This window comes from Carassius gibelio, chromosome A18 (assembly GCF_023724105.1).
Source record: "Carassius gibelio isolate Cgi1373 ecotype wild population from Czech Republic chromosome A18, carGib1.2-hapl.c, whole genome shotgun sequence".
Taxonomy (NCBI): Eukaryota; Metazoa; Chordata; class Actinopteri; order Cypriniformes; family Cyprinidae; genus Carassius; species Carassius gibelio.
In genome coordinates this window covers 8,496,559-8,515,496 of record NC_068388.1, presented here as the reverse complement: position 1 = coordinate 8,515,496, position 18,938 = coordinate 8,496,559, and the positions used below count along the sequence as shown (strand labels likewise).

The window sequence follows — 18,938 nt, the reverse complement described above, 5'->3', positions numbered from 1 at the left end:
ACGTTTTTGTTATTAAATTAACGAGTAAATATATAAATATAATATCGTTTAAGTAAATAAAAGTGAATATTATAACACAGTGAACGAAAATATATGTTTCAGGCAACCACTACAAACTTCTAATTATTATTATTATTATTATTATTATTATTATTAATAATAATAAACAAATTTGTCAGTGCGCATGTGTGGCGTTGGCCATGCGGAAAATGACTCGTCAGTGTTGTTGTGTATCTCTGACAGGCACGTGAGCGGTGCTACGTAGTCAATAGCAGTCGACATGGCGGCCACATCTCCTCCCAAGGTAGTGAGCATGCTGCTTTATAAGGCAATACACGGTCAAAACGACAAATAGCTAAATTTTCCGGTGTTTATATGTGGGTTTTGGAGTAGATATTCTGTTTGGCTAGCGTTTTAAATGACGGTGCTGGTAAATAGGTGATAGACTGGTGTGATAAACTGCTGTGTTTAGCGACAGTTAGCCTGGCTGCTAACACCCAAACACACTGACATACAGCTGATAAACTGCGATAAACACGGACGTCGGAAGCAGCGTTAACGCTGCCAGTTCAGCAACGAATGCAATATCGATCGTATTTGGGGCGTTTGGAAAATAAAAACAAAAAGTCCCAGTTGTGTGTCTGTGCATAAACTAGTGTTGAGTCATGAGTTGCCTGTCAGTTTTATTAAGATCATAAGATAGATGAATAGATTAAAAACTTGTTTTGAGCTAGACGCCTGACAGTTTATTCACTGATTCAGGTGAATTTATTAAATAAGGAAACTGGCTTTCAGTATTTTCAGTTCTCTCAATGAGCTATTTCTTAGTACTACAGAACCTAATTTTCATTTTGCTTATCGTTTTCTCGTGTCTGTTACTCATGCTTGAGCAAGTACCTTTACCACCATGATGTTTTGATAGTTAGCAATTACAGCAACCAACACAGATTTAATATAGAAATGATGTGCATTGCTCATGTGGTTAAGTTTATTGCAGGGTTTTGTTTTCAAGACCAAATGAATATTGATTCAGTTGTTATTTTTACAGCGTTCAGTGTCTTTATTTTTTTATTGTACGGTAGCCTGCAAGAACATTCAGTTAGTGTCAGTATGACTGGAGTTATCAGTTCCTTAAGTTCAAGCCTCAGGCTGCACACTTACTTGCCTTTTAAGGCACAGGGAGCGGAGTAACATAACAGGATCTTGAAATGTTTGTTTTTAGGGAGAATGTTATATATGGTCACTGTAAATCAAATGTAAACGTGTAATGTTTTGTTAGTGTATATACTTAGTTTTTCTTTGTTTTGCAGGTGTTGTTTGAACACGAGGGAGTCTTTATTCACACATCTCCAGATGAATCTGAGGACCAGGATTTAATATCGGGATTCCTCAGGATTGTTGATAAGGTTTGTTTTTTGCCATTTGCTTTTTTGTTGTTTCTTATAATAATATTTGCATTTAACAAGCTTGTTTTAGAATTATCATGATATACCTGAACTGGGTCAATGTGACATACCTAAGACGTTTTACCATATTCTTTTGTCATTCTTGCCCAAAAACTTTTAAACAGTAGTGTATGTATCTAAGAAAATCCCACCTTGCTGTTTAAACATTTGTAAAATTGCAGTGATCGTTCAGTATCTCCCAAAATCGTCTTTTTTTTTTCCTACTTTAACTGTAGGATGGTGAAACCCTTGTGGAGTATAAACCACTAGAGGATGCAGATCCCTCAAACATGCTATGTGCCTGCAAGGTTTGTTAATCATTCATAAATTATGCGTTTTCTGTTTCATCTGAGAGATTTTGCATATTTATGTTGACTGAGAGTTCAGATCACTCCTGCAGTTCTTCTGTGCTCTATACTGGTATTTTATAATTCTGAATAGTTCTGGATTATGATATCCTGATTTTGGTTCGTTTGATTGTGTGAAGGACTCCAGCTCAGTGGTGGAGTGGGCTCAGAGGTCAGGAGACAACCCTCACCGTCCAGTTGACCATCAGCTGAGCTATGAAACAGAGTGGGACATGATCAATGCTGTGTCATTCCGGAGAAAAGTCCACACACATGGAGATGGTAAACAATTGCGGTTTAAAAATCAAAATTACTGTCACCATCTACCCAGTACTTAACAGATAATGTCAGCATGTTAACTCATGCATCAGGCAGGCAATTATGTGTATAGTCCTGTTTTTCCAAAACCTGAAGATGGAAATCTGTAACAGTAACCTAGCATTTTATTTATTGTCACAGGAGGATCAAACCACGCAAACGATCGGAACAAGTGGGCCTTCTCTTTTAATGTGTGTGACCTCAGGTCCATCACAGTCAAATGTGAGGGCTGGTCATACATCACTTTCCGCTTGAAGGATGGCACAGCACTGCCAGCTATTCATTTCCACCAGGGAGGGAGCACAGCATTCCTGGATAGCCTTAGGATATCGGTTCAGATCAACGAGTAAGTGAAGTGTCAGGGGTTGGTTTATTGTAAATAGGTCAGGCTAAATCTTTGGCTCAGCTGTAGACAAATATTTCGCAATATCTGTTTCAATATCATTTTATTTATGAGAGATGTGAACGGTTCACCAGTGCTGTTTTTCATTGCAGCATTAGCCCAGTAGAGTGTAGTCATGAGTTACAGAAATGTTATTAATGATTTTGAATACATTATAAACAGTGCTACACAGAGCCTGCACTCTTATTTAATGTTTTATGTGCATGTTGTGGGGTAAGATCCACAAAATAATTTTAAATTTGGGTTAAATGCTTACAAAAGATTTATATTCATGGGAGGAGAGTAGGAATGTAATGAGTAACCGCAAGCCGATCGAAAATCAATTCAGATCGGTTGAGATGCCAAACAAATCGCGATACAATTGGAGTAGGAGTTTATATGAATGTATGTCTGAGGGGAACTGACTATCTTTAGAAAAGTTTACGTGGTATTTTCTTTGCATCTTACCTCTGAACAATGCATATTAAAGTAGCATTCATAAGGGCAGCTCTGCTTTTTTTACAGCGGTAATCATGAAATCTAAATCATAAATCTAAACGTGAGTTGAGTGAATCGTTACATCCATAGAGGAGAGTATTTAAATGAGTCATACAAGGTGATTTGCTAAGGTTTGCGGTAGTCCGTTTACTACCATTTATTTAACACCAAAAAATGTAATGTATTAATACGTTAATCCATCAATCCAGTGTTGTTAGTAGATTATATCCTTCTCTCCCCTTTCACTGCGTAAGGAAAGCTACAACAATTGAGTGCATGAAGTGGACAACATTCCACAAATATTTTTGCACTTTTTCTTTTATGGATTTTTCAATGCCAGTGTATTATTCACACTATGACTACTAAAAAAGGCATGAAAAAGTGTGCTATTTGAAATGCACAGCTGTTCGCTTAGAGTTAAGGCTTTATGAAATGGACAGGAAGACACTCCTCTCCCCTGTGTTAAATATCATGCCAGATTAAATCCGTCAGTAAGCATGCTGAATTTACAGACATTAAACTCAACGCTGCTGAGTTAATAAATAACTGTTATTAAAGTTCTTATCTGATTCTTTATAATTAAACATAGGCTTGGCTTTGTGTGCTCGGCTTCTCCCATCATTCAAACCACAGAGTGATATGGCTAGTGATGTCATTTGTTTATAATTCGACTACTTGTTTTTATGTGTACTCTTAAAATAATTGATGCTTATACTTTATTAAGACTATAGAGTGTATCTTACTATCATTGTTTGTGTCTTTTAAAGGAGTCCCGATGATGAAAGTGTCTTGATTGTCAGCACCTACAGCAAAGCCTTCTCACAGTCCTTTGAGAATCTTCTGGATGATACAAACTATGGCTTTGTACAGGTTTGTGATTTACAAGGGGAATTCTACTAGTAACCTTCTATGAATTGAGCTTTGATGTGAAAAAAATATTTATTTATGTGATTGAAAGTAGTCTTCATAGTATTATCTCACTCTCCAACCAGAAATTCAAGAAGGATCCTTATACAACAACACTGGGTGGCTTCTCTAAAGTCACAAACTACCTCTTTGATGCATTTCGGGTGCCTGAATCAGAATGTCACCAGCGGCCTGCGGAGGAAGTGGCAGATTTGTTGGGAGAACTCATTCCTGGACTAGAGATTAACCAGCAGGAAGAGCCTGGATTTGAAGTCATCACCCGAGTGAGTGCAGATCTAATGCCAGCCCAAACTCTGACTCTGGGTCTAGACACAGACAGCCGACTTGAGGGATCGTATACAAAACATACTGTTAAGGTGAATTGATTTGTGGTGTTTGTGTTCCAGCTTGATCTGGGACCGAGGCCAGAGGTGCAAAGAAGGGGGCCAGTAGCAATGGAAGAATGGGCAAAGTACCAGGACTCAGAGGGAAGAATAACCAATGTACCTTATTTAAAGGATGTTATATTTAAAGGGGTAAGAAGTTACTTTGAATATCCTGCTGTAGTGTCTTCCATTAATGTGCCTAATTTCTGATGCACAGGATATACTTTCTTTGTTGCCTATGCTGTTTTGTTTTTCTCACACTCTTCCCCCTTTTCACTATAGTCCTCAGCTGTCCTCTCCTTGCTTGTGGTTTTATCACCACCTCTTCTTTCTCATCTTGTTAACCTGTGTGGTTGATTGCAAAAGTCATGAGTTCATATTTTTTTATATTTTATCCGTCTGTCTTTGTTCTACATCATAAAATAAATCACATTCCCCAACCTGTCACTTATTTGATTAGTAAAAGCATTTTAATTAACTGAAACTTTTATTAATTTAATGCACCCTTAATGATTGTAAGTAATAATAAATAAATAAATCTTACTACAAAAACAAAGCATTAAATATAAATTAAAGGTACAGTATTTCATCATCCCAGTCTGATACATTTGGGTGGATTTCCTTTTGGCATACCTTCCAAAAAGCTAGATGCAGTGCGAAACACCACATTTTACATGTTCAAACTCAACAACTTGATTTGGAAATGAGACAAGTCTGAGACGAGCTGTTGTAGTGTCCCATTTGTCCTGTGACTTCTTGTCCACCTGCTTTCGGTTAGACCAGAACTGTTTAGACATGCATAATAGACCTGTTTTTAAATATTTCAAAGAATGTAGCTTATCAAGGCTGCTGATTTAATCACAACAGGGTCTTTGCCACGCAGCGAGGAGGGAGGCTTGGAAGTTTTTGCTCGGCTATTTTCCATGGAACAGCACTCATGAAGAAAGGAAGCTACTGCAGAAGAGAAAAACGTATGCATGTGCCCCTCAGAGAAATTATATAAAGCTCTCTTCTTATCAGATTGAGCATACATAAGATCATGTGTTTACCTGTCAACAGTGACGAATATTTCAGAATGAAGCTTCAGTGGAAGTCAGTAAGCGAGGAGCAAGAAAGAAGAAACTCCAGGTTACGAGATTATAGGAGCCTTATTGGTGTGTATATAATTACATTGCAAGTTTTATTCTTTAGCTGTTTTAAAAATGTTTCCAATATATTCACCTTTTTCATTACCTGAATGAAGCTCAGTTTGTGGCTGTTGAACCTTTTTAGAAAAAGATGTGAACCGAACTGACCGGAATAACAAATTTTATGAAGGCCTGGACAACCCTGGCTTGATATTACTACATGACATCCTGATGACGTACTGCATGTTTGACTTTGATTTAGGCAAGTGACTACATTTATTTGAATCATCATTTAGTGATTCTCTTCATAAGAACTACTGTAAACATTTATGTAATCTACTGTTTATGTATACTCCCATGCTGATATCTTTTTTTTCCCCTGATGTGTAAAAACCCTTTAGTTAATGTCAATGTGATTTTAACTTCACATTCGGTTATTTAGATTATGGATAATCTGAAGTGCTTTTCACTGTAGCGTTGCTTGAATTTACTTAGTTTCCTGTTCCTGTCCAGGGTATGTGCAGGGCATGAGTGATCTGCTGTCTCCCATCCTCTATGTGATGGAGAATGAAGTGGATGCCTTCTGGTGCTTTGTTTCCTTCATGGATGAAATGGTAATGCAGTGTGTTCATTACACCACGTCTCTCTTTAGCACTCTTGGGTTTGCTGTGCATGAGAAGATTTGGCTGCATCAATAAAGCATGTTTCTGTCCTCAAACTATTGCAGTTGTGTGCAAGCACTCTAAATGGACCTAGTCAATCTACAAATGCTTTATTTGTAATTGTCCTAGTAGAATGTCTTTTTTTTCTGCTCATGTTACAGCATGAAAACTTTGAAGAGCAGATGCAGGGGATGAAGACCCAACTAATCCAACTCAGCACTTTGCTTCGGCTGCTAGACCTAGCCTTCTGGAACTACCTAGGTAAAATACCCCGAGGAAGACTTATTGGAAATAGTATTTTTCCTTAATGTTGATTTCACAGGGTTCTGTGACCAAGTAGCCATTGTGTACATTTCTGTGTTTATGTCATTTTACAGAGGCGCAGGATTCTGGGTACTTATATTTCTGTTTTCGCTGGTTATTGATCCGATTCAAGAGAGAGCTGCATTTTCAGGATGTTCTTCGCCTTTGGGAGGTATGTAATAACTATCTTTTTTTGTTGTTGTTCTTTGATATATGACATCTGTACCATTTCTGTTTCTCAGGACACCGTAGCCAATGTCTCTGATCATTTTGAATATACTTGATTAGCTTTTGATGTAATATTTTATTCAACTTATATTTTCTCCTTCAGGTCATGTGGACCAGACTACCTTGCCAAAACTTTCACCTTCTTGTGTGCTGTGCCATTTTAGACTCAGAAAAACAAAAAATTATGGACAGAAAATATGGTTTCAATGAAATCCTAAAGGTAAGTGTTAACTGTATCTTATACACTACCATTCAAAGTTAATTTGTTCTTTTAATTAAGAGTTAAAGTTTTTGCATTTTATTTAGGAAGGATGCATTAACAAATGTTATAAAAAATTATTTTTTAAATAAATGGTGTTCTTTTAAGCTTTCTATTCATCAAAAAAATTACAATTTCTAGCAAATACTACTACACAGCACAACTGTTTTTAACATTGATAATAATAAATGTTTCTTAATCACCAAATCAGCTTATTATTAGAATGATTTCTAAATGATCGTGTGACACTGAAGACTGGAGTAATGGCTGCTGAAAATTAAGCTTTGCCATCAACTACTAATAAACTACATTATAATAGTTTTCTATTTGAATATATTTTAAAATGTAATATATCATATTATTAGAGTTTTTACAGTATTTTTGATCAAATAAATGCATCCTTGGTTATCAATTGAAACTTCTATGAAAACAATAACAAAACCATACATACTCTAAACTTTTGAACGGTAATGTGTGTATCTACATTTTATGACTTGCATAAATCAGCTTGTATTCACCTATTACGTTTTCTTCACAGCATATAAATGAACTCTCCATGAAACTGGACATCGAAGAAATCCTTAGCAAGTCTGAAGCTATCTGCATGCAGATAAAGAATTGTAAGGTATGTGCTAAGAATGATTGCAGGTGTGGGGCATGTGATCTATAACACGTTTTTCTCAGTAATATGTGATTATTTCATCCCATTAATACTAGTTTTTAAATCTCTTCCGATATCCTCTAAGGACTTGCCCCATTCAGTCAGTGAGATTCTGGGTCTCAACACAGTCACTGAACCCTCTGCAGCATTAGAAACCAGTGAATATGGAATACTTGAGTCACCTCAGACCTCACCAAGATCCACACACAGACAAGATCACATCGTCTCCAACGGCCACAGCCACTTAAAAGAATCAACACACAACGGCTGCAAAGAAGCCTTCATTTCCTAGTGTATAACACTACAAGATGTATAGTACAGATTTTATAGCCCCTGTATTCCAGCAAGATGAACAGTATTGGGTGTCATGTATATTTGCTACCAAATGCCACACTGTAAAATATCACAGAGAAAATATATGAATGTAAAACAAGGATCCAAAAGGATCCCTGAAGCATTATTTTTGTAATATCTTGTACCATATTGTCTTTAATCATCGAAATAATCATTCCTTCTCAATGTATCGAGAGAGTTTTCATAAAGTTTCAGAGGTGGGGTATCCATTGTTGAATATTATTATTATTATTATTTTTTTTTGTTCTTATCAGTTTGCCCTTTTCCTAAATAACTCTGATTCAAATTAAAATTTGTCTTCCTTCCATTAGTTTGTGAGTAAAATTTCAGAACACCATTTAAGACTGGTAACTTTGCTTTTATTTTTTTTCCTCTTTTTAAGAGAACCCAAAATGCATCTTTGCAAGTAAGCCTTTTTGTACACATATTATTGTACTTTAATTAGGTGTGTGTACTTTGTAATTAGTCACCTTAGATAAAAAAAAAAAAATGCCTCAAAAACAAATCAATGTAACTGTCATAAGAGAATATTTGCTTGGCCATATAAACTAAAGTCACGTGTAAATGTGGTTTGAGTCTGCAGTCTTCGTGACATTTGCAGATGAGATGGAGAGACAGTGAATGTACTGATTCGGGATGAAGCGTCTTTTATCAACTCGTAACCACAGGCCACAACAAAGAAACTGTGAATCAAGTTCAATCTCTTTCATTTCCTCTTCCACAGGAAATTGCCTCAGAGGAAGCTGGTAGCTCAGTGCTCACCTCAGTAATCTTAACTCTCTTCTAGCTTTCTTTCATTAAAGAACGGCAGCATTTTGTCCACTGACAAGCATACTCATTCACCAGAACCCATAAACAATATGCATCTGTTCTCAAATTTGGTCAAAATCAGGTTTCCACAATTGCTCACAATGCATTTTGCCTACATTGGTGTTTAAATTAATTATGCTGACATATTTTATGAAAACCATTGCTCTAATCTCATGACCTTTTTCTAGCTTTCTATCTTGAACATGTTTCTAAATCCTGGCTCTGAAGGATAATCTGTACAAAGGCCTTGATATCTTATAAAAATGATGGGTGCTGTTTGCCCTCTGCCCCATACAGCTGGAAAATAAAGCACCATTTATGGAAATCTTGAAATCTGAATTATTTTGCTCTAGATTCATTTCTCCTAGAAGGTTAGATGAGCTTATCAACTTCAGTCATGGCTTGGACGTGTTGACATTTCCCAATGGAACAGCCATCCCCTCAAAAGCTAATATGAATGATTGCCTACCCTGTGAGACAGTGGCCCTTCAATGTAATTCGTCACAGTATATAATCCCAGCTCTGATACTGCTGGGGGAGGAGTGTCAGGTACTGTGGCACATGCAAAGAGCTCCCAGTGATATCTGAAGGGGCAGTTTAAGGGGATATTGTCTGAGACGATAGTACATTTGCGATATGAAATGCAAGGAAAGAAGACCTTTCAAGAGAGCAACTATGTCCTATGAACTACAAGCTAACCCGAATGGACCCCAGGCAACCCCTAAATCACCAGTTGGGCTTCTTAGGAGGAAGAGGGGTCAAGAAGCAATTCCTTTGATGCAACCCACTATGATGATGTTCTCCACCAAATATTGGGCTCGGCAAGGTCGATCTTTGTATTCAGCAATGAATGATCAACAACACCTTGCAGCCTTCATGGTGAGTAGCCTTCTGAACCGTTTTGATGACCCCTGTTTTGGGCACCACATTCCATATAGTCAAAATTCCCATAATCGTTCACATTTAACGTTTTATTTTTTTGAGCCAGTTAGCCAGTGTTTTACACTGGAAAATATAATTAATGACCATAGATGATGCAGATGCACATATAATGAAATGTTTTACAAAATTCACTAGTTTACTGACTGAAAGCCAGGGCAGCTGGAACTGGGCACAGTGATGTAATAAAAAACAGAAGGCAGTTAAGGTCAAAGTGTAAATGGCCACCCTTGTGTTTTTAACATTTTAATTAATTTTTTTAAAGAAATAAGCTTTAATCTTAACCCTTTTCTGCATCCAAAGAGCTGTTCATTTACTAAGCAACACCTCCACACAGCTACGCAGGACATCCTCTAATCAGATAGATGAAAGACCTGATAAAGAACCAAAATCCACTCATGGCCTTGGGACATTAGCAGATATTCTCTCCCTGAAGTATGAAGTGGGCTGTCTGGTGAAAGCACTGAGACTCTTTCAGGTTAGTGTATACATCATCTTAAGGTCGGTTTGATTAATAGTACACTTTAAAAGTTAAAACTAATGCATAATAATTTTAATGGACTTTTGATTGAAACCAAAGTGACATCCTGCTGTTGTATGTTTAAAGGAGAAGCATGTGAATTTGTCCCACATTGAGTCTCAGAGATCCAAGAGAGTCATCAATGAGGTGGAGATCTATGCAGAGTGCAACTGCACAAAAATAAAAGAGTTCAGTGGTACAGCACCTGAAAGACCACATCAACATGGTCTCATATAACACACCTCAACACGTGTGGTCTGCAGAGACCCGTAAGCCTGAACTCTGTGAGCAGAAGAATATCAGTTTTAATTATGTTCCGGCTTTGTGACAATGTTACTGATTCACCTGACTATTTATTCCAGACTGTTTGCACTGTGTGTGTTTTTTGGGTGGCTTGCAAGATGGGAAAGGAATACCACGGTTTCCCCAAAAGATCTCAGAGCTGGGCCAGTGCTCTCACAGAGTGCTAATGTATGGCTCAGAACTGGATGCTGACCATCCAGTAAGTAAATCTGTTAAGTAAATATATGAATACATTTGAAGAGTTATCAGTGACTAAACATATATTTATAAACTTACTTTAAACTACATTAATGGATTCTGTACAAATTATTCATGATACTCAGTGTATTAACTAAGGTTAAAAATGAAACCTTATTGTAAAGTGGTTCTTTGTTGCAGGGCTTTAAAGACAAAGTGTATCGGGAAGAGAAGGAAGTACTTTGTGGATGTTGCAATGAACCACAAATTGTTAGTATGGATTATAATATTGTTTATATTCTTGTGTAGTTGATTTGTTGTTGGGTTCTTGCAGCTCAATTGTTAACTTGTTAAAAATGCCAAAATGAAGCATAACAAATAAGAATAAATGAGCATAATTAGAGTAGTAGTCTAACTAACTGAAATTACAGAAATGGAAGACAGTTTTCTTCCATTTTTTTACATATATATATATATATATATATATATATGTATAATCATTTCAGTGGGCAGCCCATCCCATGGATCAAGTACTCACCAGAGGAAGTGAAGAAATGGGGAGTAATTTTCAGAGAACTTAAACTCTATCCAGCTTACGCCTGCCGCGAGTACTTAAAAAAAACATCCCTCTTCTCACAAAGCATTGTGTTTAAAGAAAGCCAACACTTGTTGTTAAAAAAAGCCAACATCTCAGTCAATAAAGCATTATATTTGGGCATTTTATTTTTATCTGCTTTACAAATGTGTGTAGCAATGACTAAAAAATGACATTTCATAACTAACATTTAATTTTACAATAAATGTATATATAAACACATACATATTTAATACTGTGCATGTATACATTTAAATATAACAAGTATAATAAAAGTAAAGAGTATAGATTTTCTTTTTTTTTTTTTAGATTTTTAAAAATCTATTATAATAATATCAATTTTTATCACATTGACTACTAATAACCATGCAGTTCACAATGTATCTTGTCAATGGACTTCCTCATCATCGTCGTCGTCAAAGGCTTTCTCCTATAGTGAGTCAGAGATGACATAAGTTGTGTACTAAGCATTATTGTAATTATTGTATTCAGTTAACTTCATTCATTTCAAGTAAAATGATTTATTTGAAACCCTTATTTTTTAAACCAAAATCAACTGGTGCATAAACTCTCACCCAACCACCGTGCTGTTTAACCCAGGGAGCAAAATTCTCCTGCAGGTACTGAGCTCCGTATCCCATGGCCCTGTTCATGGGGTGTAGGTCCAGGGCTTTGAGTCTGCTGGTGACCTCAAAGGCCAGGGCGATCTGCTCGCGTTTCCTTTTGCTCTGCAAATATTCTGGGACCACACTCGTGATAAAGGCTTTGGTCAGTTTTTTAAACAAGTCGTAAGTGAAAGTACGCTGCAGGTATCCTAAAAGCTCATGGTTGCTCTGAATCTGAGAAGGCAGAGGGGACATTTAAGAGCAGGTAAAGCTTTAAGGACAGCATATTGAACATCTTTTTTTACAGCTTTCATTATGTTTTTTTTTTATTTATTCTAATATATTATAATAGATTTTCATAATATTTAAGAGTTTCTAACTAAAGTCTTACATTTGATTTGTATCCGTCAAGTTCCAATTTCCAAATATCTAAATATATGAATTTAATCCAGTGGATTATCCAAAACTACCTACTAAACCAAACCTACAGTAAGCAGTTAATCAGACTGCTGACTGTAAAGAGATCATGATGTTTACCCTTTCATTTAAGTTGTCCCCTGATTTCTTCAGCAAGTCAATAAGCTTGTCTATAACATCTTGGTCAACATCTTTAACACCTAGGTCTAGAAAAAGGACAGGGCACATATCACAATCTGGATAATAGTGTTGTACATGATTATATTTTGATGATTGATTGTGTATAACAGTACACTTTACCACCATCCGACTCTAGTCCTTCGTCAACAAGAAGTCTTTTGTCTACATTATGGAGTAGTTCTTCACCAAGAAGTCCCTTGTCTACAATCTGGGTGAGTTTTTCAGCCACATCACCAAATTGCTCATCATCTGTTTTAAATAGACACAACATTAAAATGAGAATAAATGTTATAATAATCTCCGAAAGAGTCACAGATCTTAAATAGAGCATCTCTGCGGTCTAACCTGATTGTGCCCCCAGACTGTACATACATGCACTTTTCATTGATCTGGCACGGGACTCCCTCTTCCTCCTCTTCTGACAGTATGTTTCAAGAAGTCGATATTCATCACTACAAGTTATTAAAGGTGAATCGTCTTCCATCGTGTGAAAAACACCCACTGATTTCTGCTGATTAGATAAAGAAACAAGACATTGTTGACATGACTTGTTATGCTATATCCGTAAAAAAAACGTAATCAAATCATAACGAATAATGTGGACTTGTTAACATTTCATACCTAAAACGACTTTAACTGCACTGTTTCTGTCTGTAAACGGAGAATAGTTATGAAACTACAGTTTAAACTTTAACTTACCCGACGCCACGAGTAACCCCAGAGTGCAGTCTGGACGATGGGGCGGGGCGACATTTCGAGGCGGAGCGACACATTTGTTTTCCCCGCCTTTGACATTTTCCTCCGAGCCAGCAGGGGGCAGTTTGCGTTGAAACAAACAGAACGGTGGCAACTACAGCAGCAGAGTAATAACGCTATTCCATTGATTGCTTGAGGTGAGTAAAAGTGGTTGTGTAAATATCTTATAATATGAAATGCGATGTTCGATCATTTATTTATCCATGGTACGTTCAATTTGAATAATTATTGTTAATAATTGTTATAAATGGCTCATTTTATTGTTCTTTGTGGTACACTCTGCACATGGCTTTAGTTCATAGGTTCGATTTTACAGAGGTATGGCATCACATTTGTCAAGTTATTTGAACAGACATGCATGATTTATGTGTGTATATTATTATTATTATTATTTTTCAGGATGACATGATCAGGAGGTGGTGGTGTTCTGTTCTCCTGGACAGCTTTACTCCGCAAATGTATGTAGCTGTTTGAATGTTGCTACATGAAACATTACTCTGTACTATACCTAGCAATATACCTACCTCTTGACATTTGTTCTTTTAGAGCTCAACCACTGAGGGGGAGAACTTCACCATTCACCATGTCTTCAGGCAGAGTCCAGCAAAGCAGGTTATTTGTGCACATACATTCATTAAGAACTAATAATTACATATGTGTGTACATGCAGAGGTATTTTAGTTGTTCAGATGTGAAATTAGTATTATGTACAAGTACTATATTGGTCAGCACTGTGGATTATTTAATATATAGCTATCAGTTAACATCAGCATCAAAGACATTTAAAAACATTTCAGCTTAATTCATTTTCAGTGAGTTTTTTAAATAACTTCTGTTTGCGATCTAATGTGGATTTTGTTCACCATATAAGACAGAAATATTTATATTCAATGTAAAAGATCTTCATGTGGATCATGCATACAAATATATACAAATATCTCACTGGATTATTACAATTAATGGCAAAATGAATGTGTGGAAATGTAAACTAATATATCCTACTGACACACAACAGCAAAATATATAAATAATTGTCTTAAAACAGTTTTTTTTTCAATGTGAAAATACTAACATGCCTAATACTTCTGCACAGTACTGTATATATTAACATTTTATTAGTGTTATTATAAAAGAATGAGTATGCAGTTGTGACAACAATCTATAGAGTTTTTAATGAGAGTTTTAAAGCAAGGTTGTCTGTATTCAGTGTTTATATAATGTTTAATAACTTTTATATATATGTATAAATAAACCTATGTATGTTTTTGATTCAACAGCTTCCACTGGAAATCCTCAGGGAAGTTATTTTGTCGGCGGGTGACTCTGCATATTTGACACTTTCTCTGGTTTGCAGATGGTTTAGGGATGTGCGCCGAAGTTTTTCAGAAAGCGGCAAAGTTTGCCTGGCTAGACAGTAAGATTTCCCCGTTTAATGCTCATTCTCCAATTGAATTTTGTAGTAGAAGGCTGTTAAACTTTTTTTGTATTATTATTATTATCTTTCATGTATTTTGTCTTTACACTATAAGTTGTGGCCAACTGGAAGAATTGTCCTCCTGTCTCCTGACCGGAACGAGTTCAGACGGATGTACAGCATCAGGGAATGCTTGCAGTGCAGAGCCCTTTTCAAGTTTAACCCACCAGGGTACAGGGAAGAGACCGGCGTGGTGATCTTCTGGGCTTTTGTTTATACAGGATTTTGTTCCAAGGACTGTTTTTTTTTGTTTTGTTTTGTTTTTTGCGGCATGAAACACATTTGTGTGTTAAGTTCATTGAAGGGAAATAGAGAATGGGCTGAGATCAACTGGTTTTGATGTATTAATTGATGTCATTTAAAGTTAAACTTTGCAGTGTATAATGTTTTAATAAAAAAGCTATTTAAAACACGTGCATGACAACAGGTTTCAGTCATTTACATCAGTCTATCATTCTTTAAGGTTTCTCATATTTGATGATAACATCATTTACTATGCATTGCTCATAATGGATTCTTAATTTAGTTGTGACATGATTGTGAGGATTAATGAGGTTTTCAGTAGTGCAGTTCAGAAAACAAATAACAGAAAGTAACAAGTGTTTTTGGGCAAGTTCTTTAGAACCTGTATAGTTCCTTCCTTGCAAAAAGTAACCATGTATTTTAGTAAAAATATTTGTTGGCATATTAATTACTGTGAGCTGTAATTATAAAAACACCATAGTTTTACTATAGTTACTGTAGCAGAACCATGGTAAATTTTCGTAGGGGCTAAGGGAATATTCAGAATATTATTGGTGACGTTCAGAGACTGGTGACAATTTGTTACACACACACACACATATATACACACACACACACACATATATATATATATATATATATATATATATATGTATATATAATTTGAATATATAAATCAAGGTACTCCATGACTATCTACATAACCATACTTCGCATAATATTGCCGTGTCATTTTCAAACCAGTGAGTAATGCCGAGGTAGCGTCTACACTACAGCCATTGAGGGAGTAGACTATTTATTTCTATTCTGTTCGTCGTTATCCAAAACTCTTTGTATTTATACGGTATGTTGTGGAAATGCAACAATAAATGCAAAAACACAACATTTATATTCACTTTTTAATTTATATTAAAAGTTTATTCAGCTGAGTGTCTACTTCCGCATTCCAATCCTGCTAATAACGTCATAATTCTCTATACCAATAAGCTGTAAAATCGTCACTCATCTGTACACCAATAAGCTTATCTTAATCATAAACCAATAACCGCTGAGGTGGGCGGGGCGACACGTGTCGCTCCGCCCCAACGTGTCGCCCCGCCCCATCGTCCAGACTGCACTCTGGGATACTTGGACGCCACTGATCGTGTCTGGTTCCTCTGACCTCAAATTTCAATGGAAAACGCACATTTCATTGTTGTAATTCTTTAATCGGACCACATAAACTCTATTGAATACATGTCGAAGCAATGCGGTCTCCTATTCTCTAAACAGAAAATATACAACAAAACTTACCGGGAAGGCGGGTAAAGTTTACCTGAGAGTTGGAGAGGTGTTGTACATATGCACGTAAGTTACGTCAGTATACTTGCGACGAAAGGCTGAGTTATGCTTTTGCGTCGAACCTACGCCGTAGCCTACGAATAGACGCACTTCCTAAAACCGTAGCCTATGCTATGGAAAGCCAAAAGGGCCAAAAAACGTGAATTTTAACGCGTCAACAACACGTTAAACACACGTATTTCACGCGTACACAACAAGTATTTAACGTGTTAAATACGTGTCGTTTAATCTTCAAAAATCAGCGCATTAAATAATACACTGTGTATTCAACATGTTAAATATGTGTGAAATACACCTCAGTTTGAATGGGTCAATGTCATTGGCTGCTGAGAACTTGGGTCAAACCACTTCTCACACACACACACACCATGAATACCAGGGGGGAGGGTTTCATATTTTTTTTGAAGCACCCCTGGGTGCCGCCATTGGCTAGCGGACCCCCACCTGCTGTTAGCATTCCATTGACTCCCATTCATTTTGCTGTCACTTTGACAGCGAATAATTTTTCCATGAATTATTTCTAAAGAAACACAAAAATGTATAAAAGGCTCCATTACCTTGTATCTTACGTTATGGTCCCGTAGAAGCAGTTTTTATAAAAAAAAAATAGGCTAACGATTGCGTCATAACCAGCTACTCTCTGTCGCACAGTAGCAAAATTACCTTATGGACAGGAGGAGAAGCTCGCAGGAAATCTTTTACTGTCTATGAGGCTATCGGGGGGATGTGGAGGCATGAAGTCAAGGGAGATAATTAATCAAAATACTTACCAATATTTGCTCCTGTTCACGCTCGCCTTCTCTGGAAGATTCGGTGGGTGATTCAAGTTTTCCCATGGCACAGCGATTAGAAGACTTACAGGTTGCTCACGTGACATCTACGTCATCAAGCTCAGTTTGAGTCTGTGAAGTACGCCCAACCCCGAGGAAGTGCATGCTTCTAATTGACTTCACTTGTCTCCGTTGAATCCAATGGGGTCGCTGTGTCCATTTCTTTTACTGTCTTTGGTGAATTCACACCCGGAGCAGTGGGCAGCCATTTATGCTGCGGCGCCGTTTTGCCGGCCCGAGACTTGAACCCACAAGCCAAGTGTTAGGAGTCAAACTCTCTAACCACCATGCCACGACTTCCTTTTTTTAAATATATATATATAAATAACATAAATCTGTAATGGGTTTTCCACTACATATTTTTAGTAAGGACATCATTTTTGTTATATTAAGCTATACAAGTCTTAATACCCAGGGATCACTTTTAAGGGTTAGTAACTAAGCAGCTAAGCTGTTTTATGGATGGTAATTGTACAATTATTACTGAAATATTATTAGTAATTAGTTATACCACTAGTTACTACAAAAGTAATTTATTTAACGCCTGAAATAGGCGTGTTAAAATGTTGTTGATCCGTTAAAATTCACGTGTTTTTGTCCCATTTGGCTTTCCATACTATGCCGTAGCCTGACCAGACGACAAGGAACTCGACCGGAAGTTGAAGTCGGGTGGGGGCTGCCATCTTTTAGCAGAACTTCACTTGCGTTAGCATCCCATTGACTCCCATTCATTTTGGCGTCACTTTGACAGCGAATAACTTTACATCTGAGGCGTTTAAAGACTCCGTTTGTCCATTATTTATTTCTAAAGATACACGACAATGTATAAAGGGCTCCATTACCTTCTATGTTACATTATGGCCCCGTAGAAACAGTTTTTGTAAAAAAAATAGGCTAACGATTGCGTCATAACCTCTGGACTCTCTGTCGCATTACCGTACAGACAGGAGGAGAAGCTCGCAGGCAATTAACTTAATATGGCGTACTGGCGTTACATTTTAAAATACTATACAAAATAATTAATCAGAATACTTACTCCTGCTCACTCACGACAAAGAACTCCCCGCTCAAGATGCCATCTCTGCAAGATTAACGATGGCAGTTTGCACCCACAGCCACTTAGAAGATGTACATCTGTCAGACAGGTTGCTGACGTCGTCAAGCTTCGTTTGAGTCTGCGCGTCAAAAACGGAAGTGCTAAAAAACGCTAAAAATGGGCTTCACTTGTCTCAATTGAGTTCCAATGGGGTCGCTGTGTCCATTTCTTTTACTGTCTATGAGCCTGACTTGCACCTCTCAAAAAATGTAACCGGCACATCCGGGAACGTAACTGTCAATTTCGTTACCGCCTCTTTTTAGGGGAAAATAAAATAGATTTCCCATAGACTTCCATACAAAATAGCGGCAAAAAGCAACGTCCGTACACAGCCGGCAGACGTGAATAACAAAGACATCCCAAAGACTAAACATGTCAAGTAATTATGTCCACCCTGCCTGCCACAGAGTGTGAAAGATACTTCCGCAAACTTAATTTGGTCAATTTAAAAACATGTAGGTCCCTTCATTCTCCCAGTGTCAAACTGTTACTGATTTAGATGTTCTCTATTTTAGATCAGCGGTCTCTGTTCAATTATCAGTGATCACATCATGTACAGCTTTTAACTGCATTTAAAAAACAATGACACGTGACATTAAATTAATCTACTACTATTAAAAGCTGTAGAATGTGCTGATAATTGTAAAAATGTTCATGTTTTTATTCAACCTTTTATTTAGCCTTTTTATGTTTTTAGCAATTTACAACCATTAATAAAATAAAAGTAGACTAGGCTAATAACAATAACATATATTTTTAACATTTCAGATAATTAT

The 18,938-nt window shown here is 36.8% G+C and overlaps 3 protein-coding genes and 1 long non-coding RNA gene across 12 annotated transcripts; 3 read left to right on the top strand and 1 right to left on the bottom strand.

Moving 5' to 3' along the window:
• Positions 1–234: 234 nt before the first annotated feature.
• On the top strand, positions 235–9,012 carry tbc1d15 (TBC1 domain family, member 15). The gene is made up of 17 exons (XM_052531991.1): positions 235–304; positions 1,311–1,406; positions 1,682–1,753; positions 1,933–2,074; positions 2,252–2,456; positions 3,758–3,860; positions 3,983–4,180; positions 4,304–4,432; positions 5,150–5,253; positions 5,342–5,436; positions 5,555–5,671; positions 5,923–6,023; positions 6,233–6,332; positions 6,449–6,546; positions 6,706–6,822; positions 7,400–7,486; positions 7,608–9,012. The coding sequence occupies exons 1-17, from the start codon at positions 281–283 to the stop codon at positions 7,812–7,814; spliced, it is 1,995 nt and encodes a 664-aa protein (XP_052387951.1). The 5' UTR covers positions 235–280; the 3' UTR covers positions 7,815–9,012.
• Positions 9,013–9,267: 255 nt separating this feature from the next.
• tph2 (tryptophan hydroxylase 2 (tryptophan 5-monooxygenase)) lies at positions 9,268–11,278 on the top strand. The gene is given in 9 exon segments (XM_052531275.1): positions 9,268–9,565; positions 9,963–10,103; positions 10,233–10,336; positions 10,338–10,414; positions 10,508–10,647; positions 10,827–10,853; positions 10,855–10,895; positions 11,132–11,240; positions 11,243–11,278. Coding segments are annotated over 9 exon segments (918 nt in total). The 5' UTR covers positions 9,268–9,322.
• Positions 11,279–11,325: 47 nt separating this feature from the next.
• On the bottom strand, positions 11,326–18,125 carry si:ch211-218c6.8 (apoptosis facilitator Bcl-2-like protein 14). Of its 8 annotated transcripts, none has more exons than XM_052531998.1 (6): positions 18,103–18,125; positions 12,768–12,933; positions 12,543–12,671; positions 12,363–12,448; positions 11,796–12,059; positions 11,326–11,650 (listed from the first exon to the last, which is right to left on the bottom strand). In XM_052531998.1, exons 2-6 carry the CDS (start codon positions 12,904–12,906, stop codon positions 11,609–11,611), a joined length of 660 nt encoding a protein of 219 aa, XP_052387958.1. In that variant the 5' UTR covers positions 12,907–12,933; positions 18,103–18,125; the 3' UTR covers positions 11,326–11,608. The 8 variants fall into 8 exon arrangements, with proteins under 8 accessions (XP_052387958.1, XP_052387960.1, XP_052387957.1 ...); XM_052532000.1 differs by lacking the exon at positions 18,103–18,125 and adding an exon at positions 16,211–16,331 and having other exon boundaries at positions 12,768–12,930; XM_052531997.1 differs by lacking the exon at positions 18,103–18,125 and adding an exon at positions 16,211–16,320.
• Positions 13,194–15,082, top strand: LOC127934542 (uncharacterized). Of its 2 annotated transcripts, XR_008147791.1 has the most exons (5): positions 13,194–13,315; positions 13,578–13,636; positions 13,725–13,790; positions 14,456–14,592; positions 14,708–15,082. It is a non-coding gene; the product is annotated as an uncharacterized LOC127934542 (long non-coding RNA). The 2 variants fall into 2 exon arrangements; XR_008147790.1 differs by having other exon boundaries at positions 13,236–13,636; positions 14,708–15,078.
• Positions 18,126–18,938: the final 813 nt, after the last annotated feature.

Excerpts from the sequence above, each read along its gene's own strand:
- tbc1d15 (XM_052531991.1), top strand. The coding sequence starts at position 281 with ATGGCGGCCACATCTCCTCCCAAG. Across the intron at positions 2,457-3,757 it reads ATATCGGTTCAGATCAACGA|GAGTCCCGATGATGAAAGTG; the intron begins GTAAGTGAAGTG and ends TGTCTTTTAAAG. Across the intron at positions 4,433-5,149 it reads AGGATGTTATATTTAAAGGG|GGTCTTTGCCACGCAGCGAG; the intron begins GTAAGAAGTTAC and ends TAATCACAACAG.
- si:ch211-218c6.8 (XM_052531992.1), bottom strand. The coding sequence starts at position 13,175 with ATGTCGCCCCGCCCCATCGTCCAGACTGCACTCTGGGGTTACTCGTGG. Across the intron at positions 12,449-12,542 it reads AGGACTAGAGTCGGATGGTG|ACCTAGGTGTTAAAGATGTT; the intron begins GTAAAGTGTACT and ends TCCTTTTTCTAG. Across the intron at positions 11,651-11,795 it reads TTAAACAGCACGGTGGTTGG|GAGAAAGCCTTTGACGACGA; the intron begins GTGAGAGTTTAT and ends GACTCACTATAG.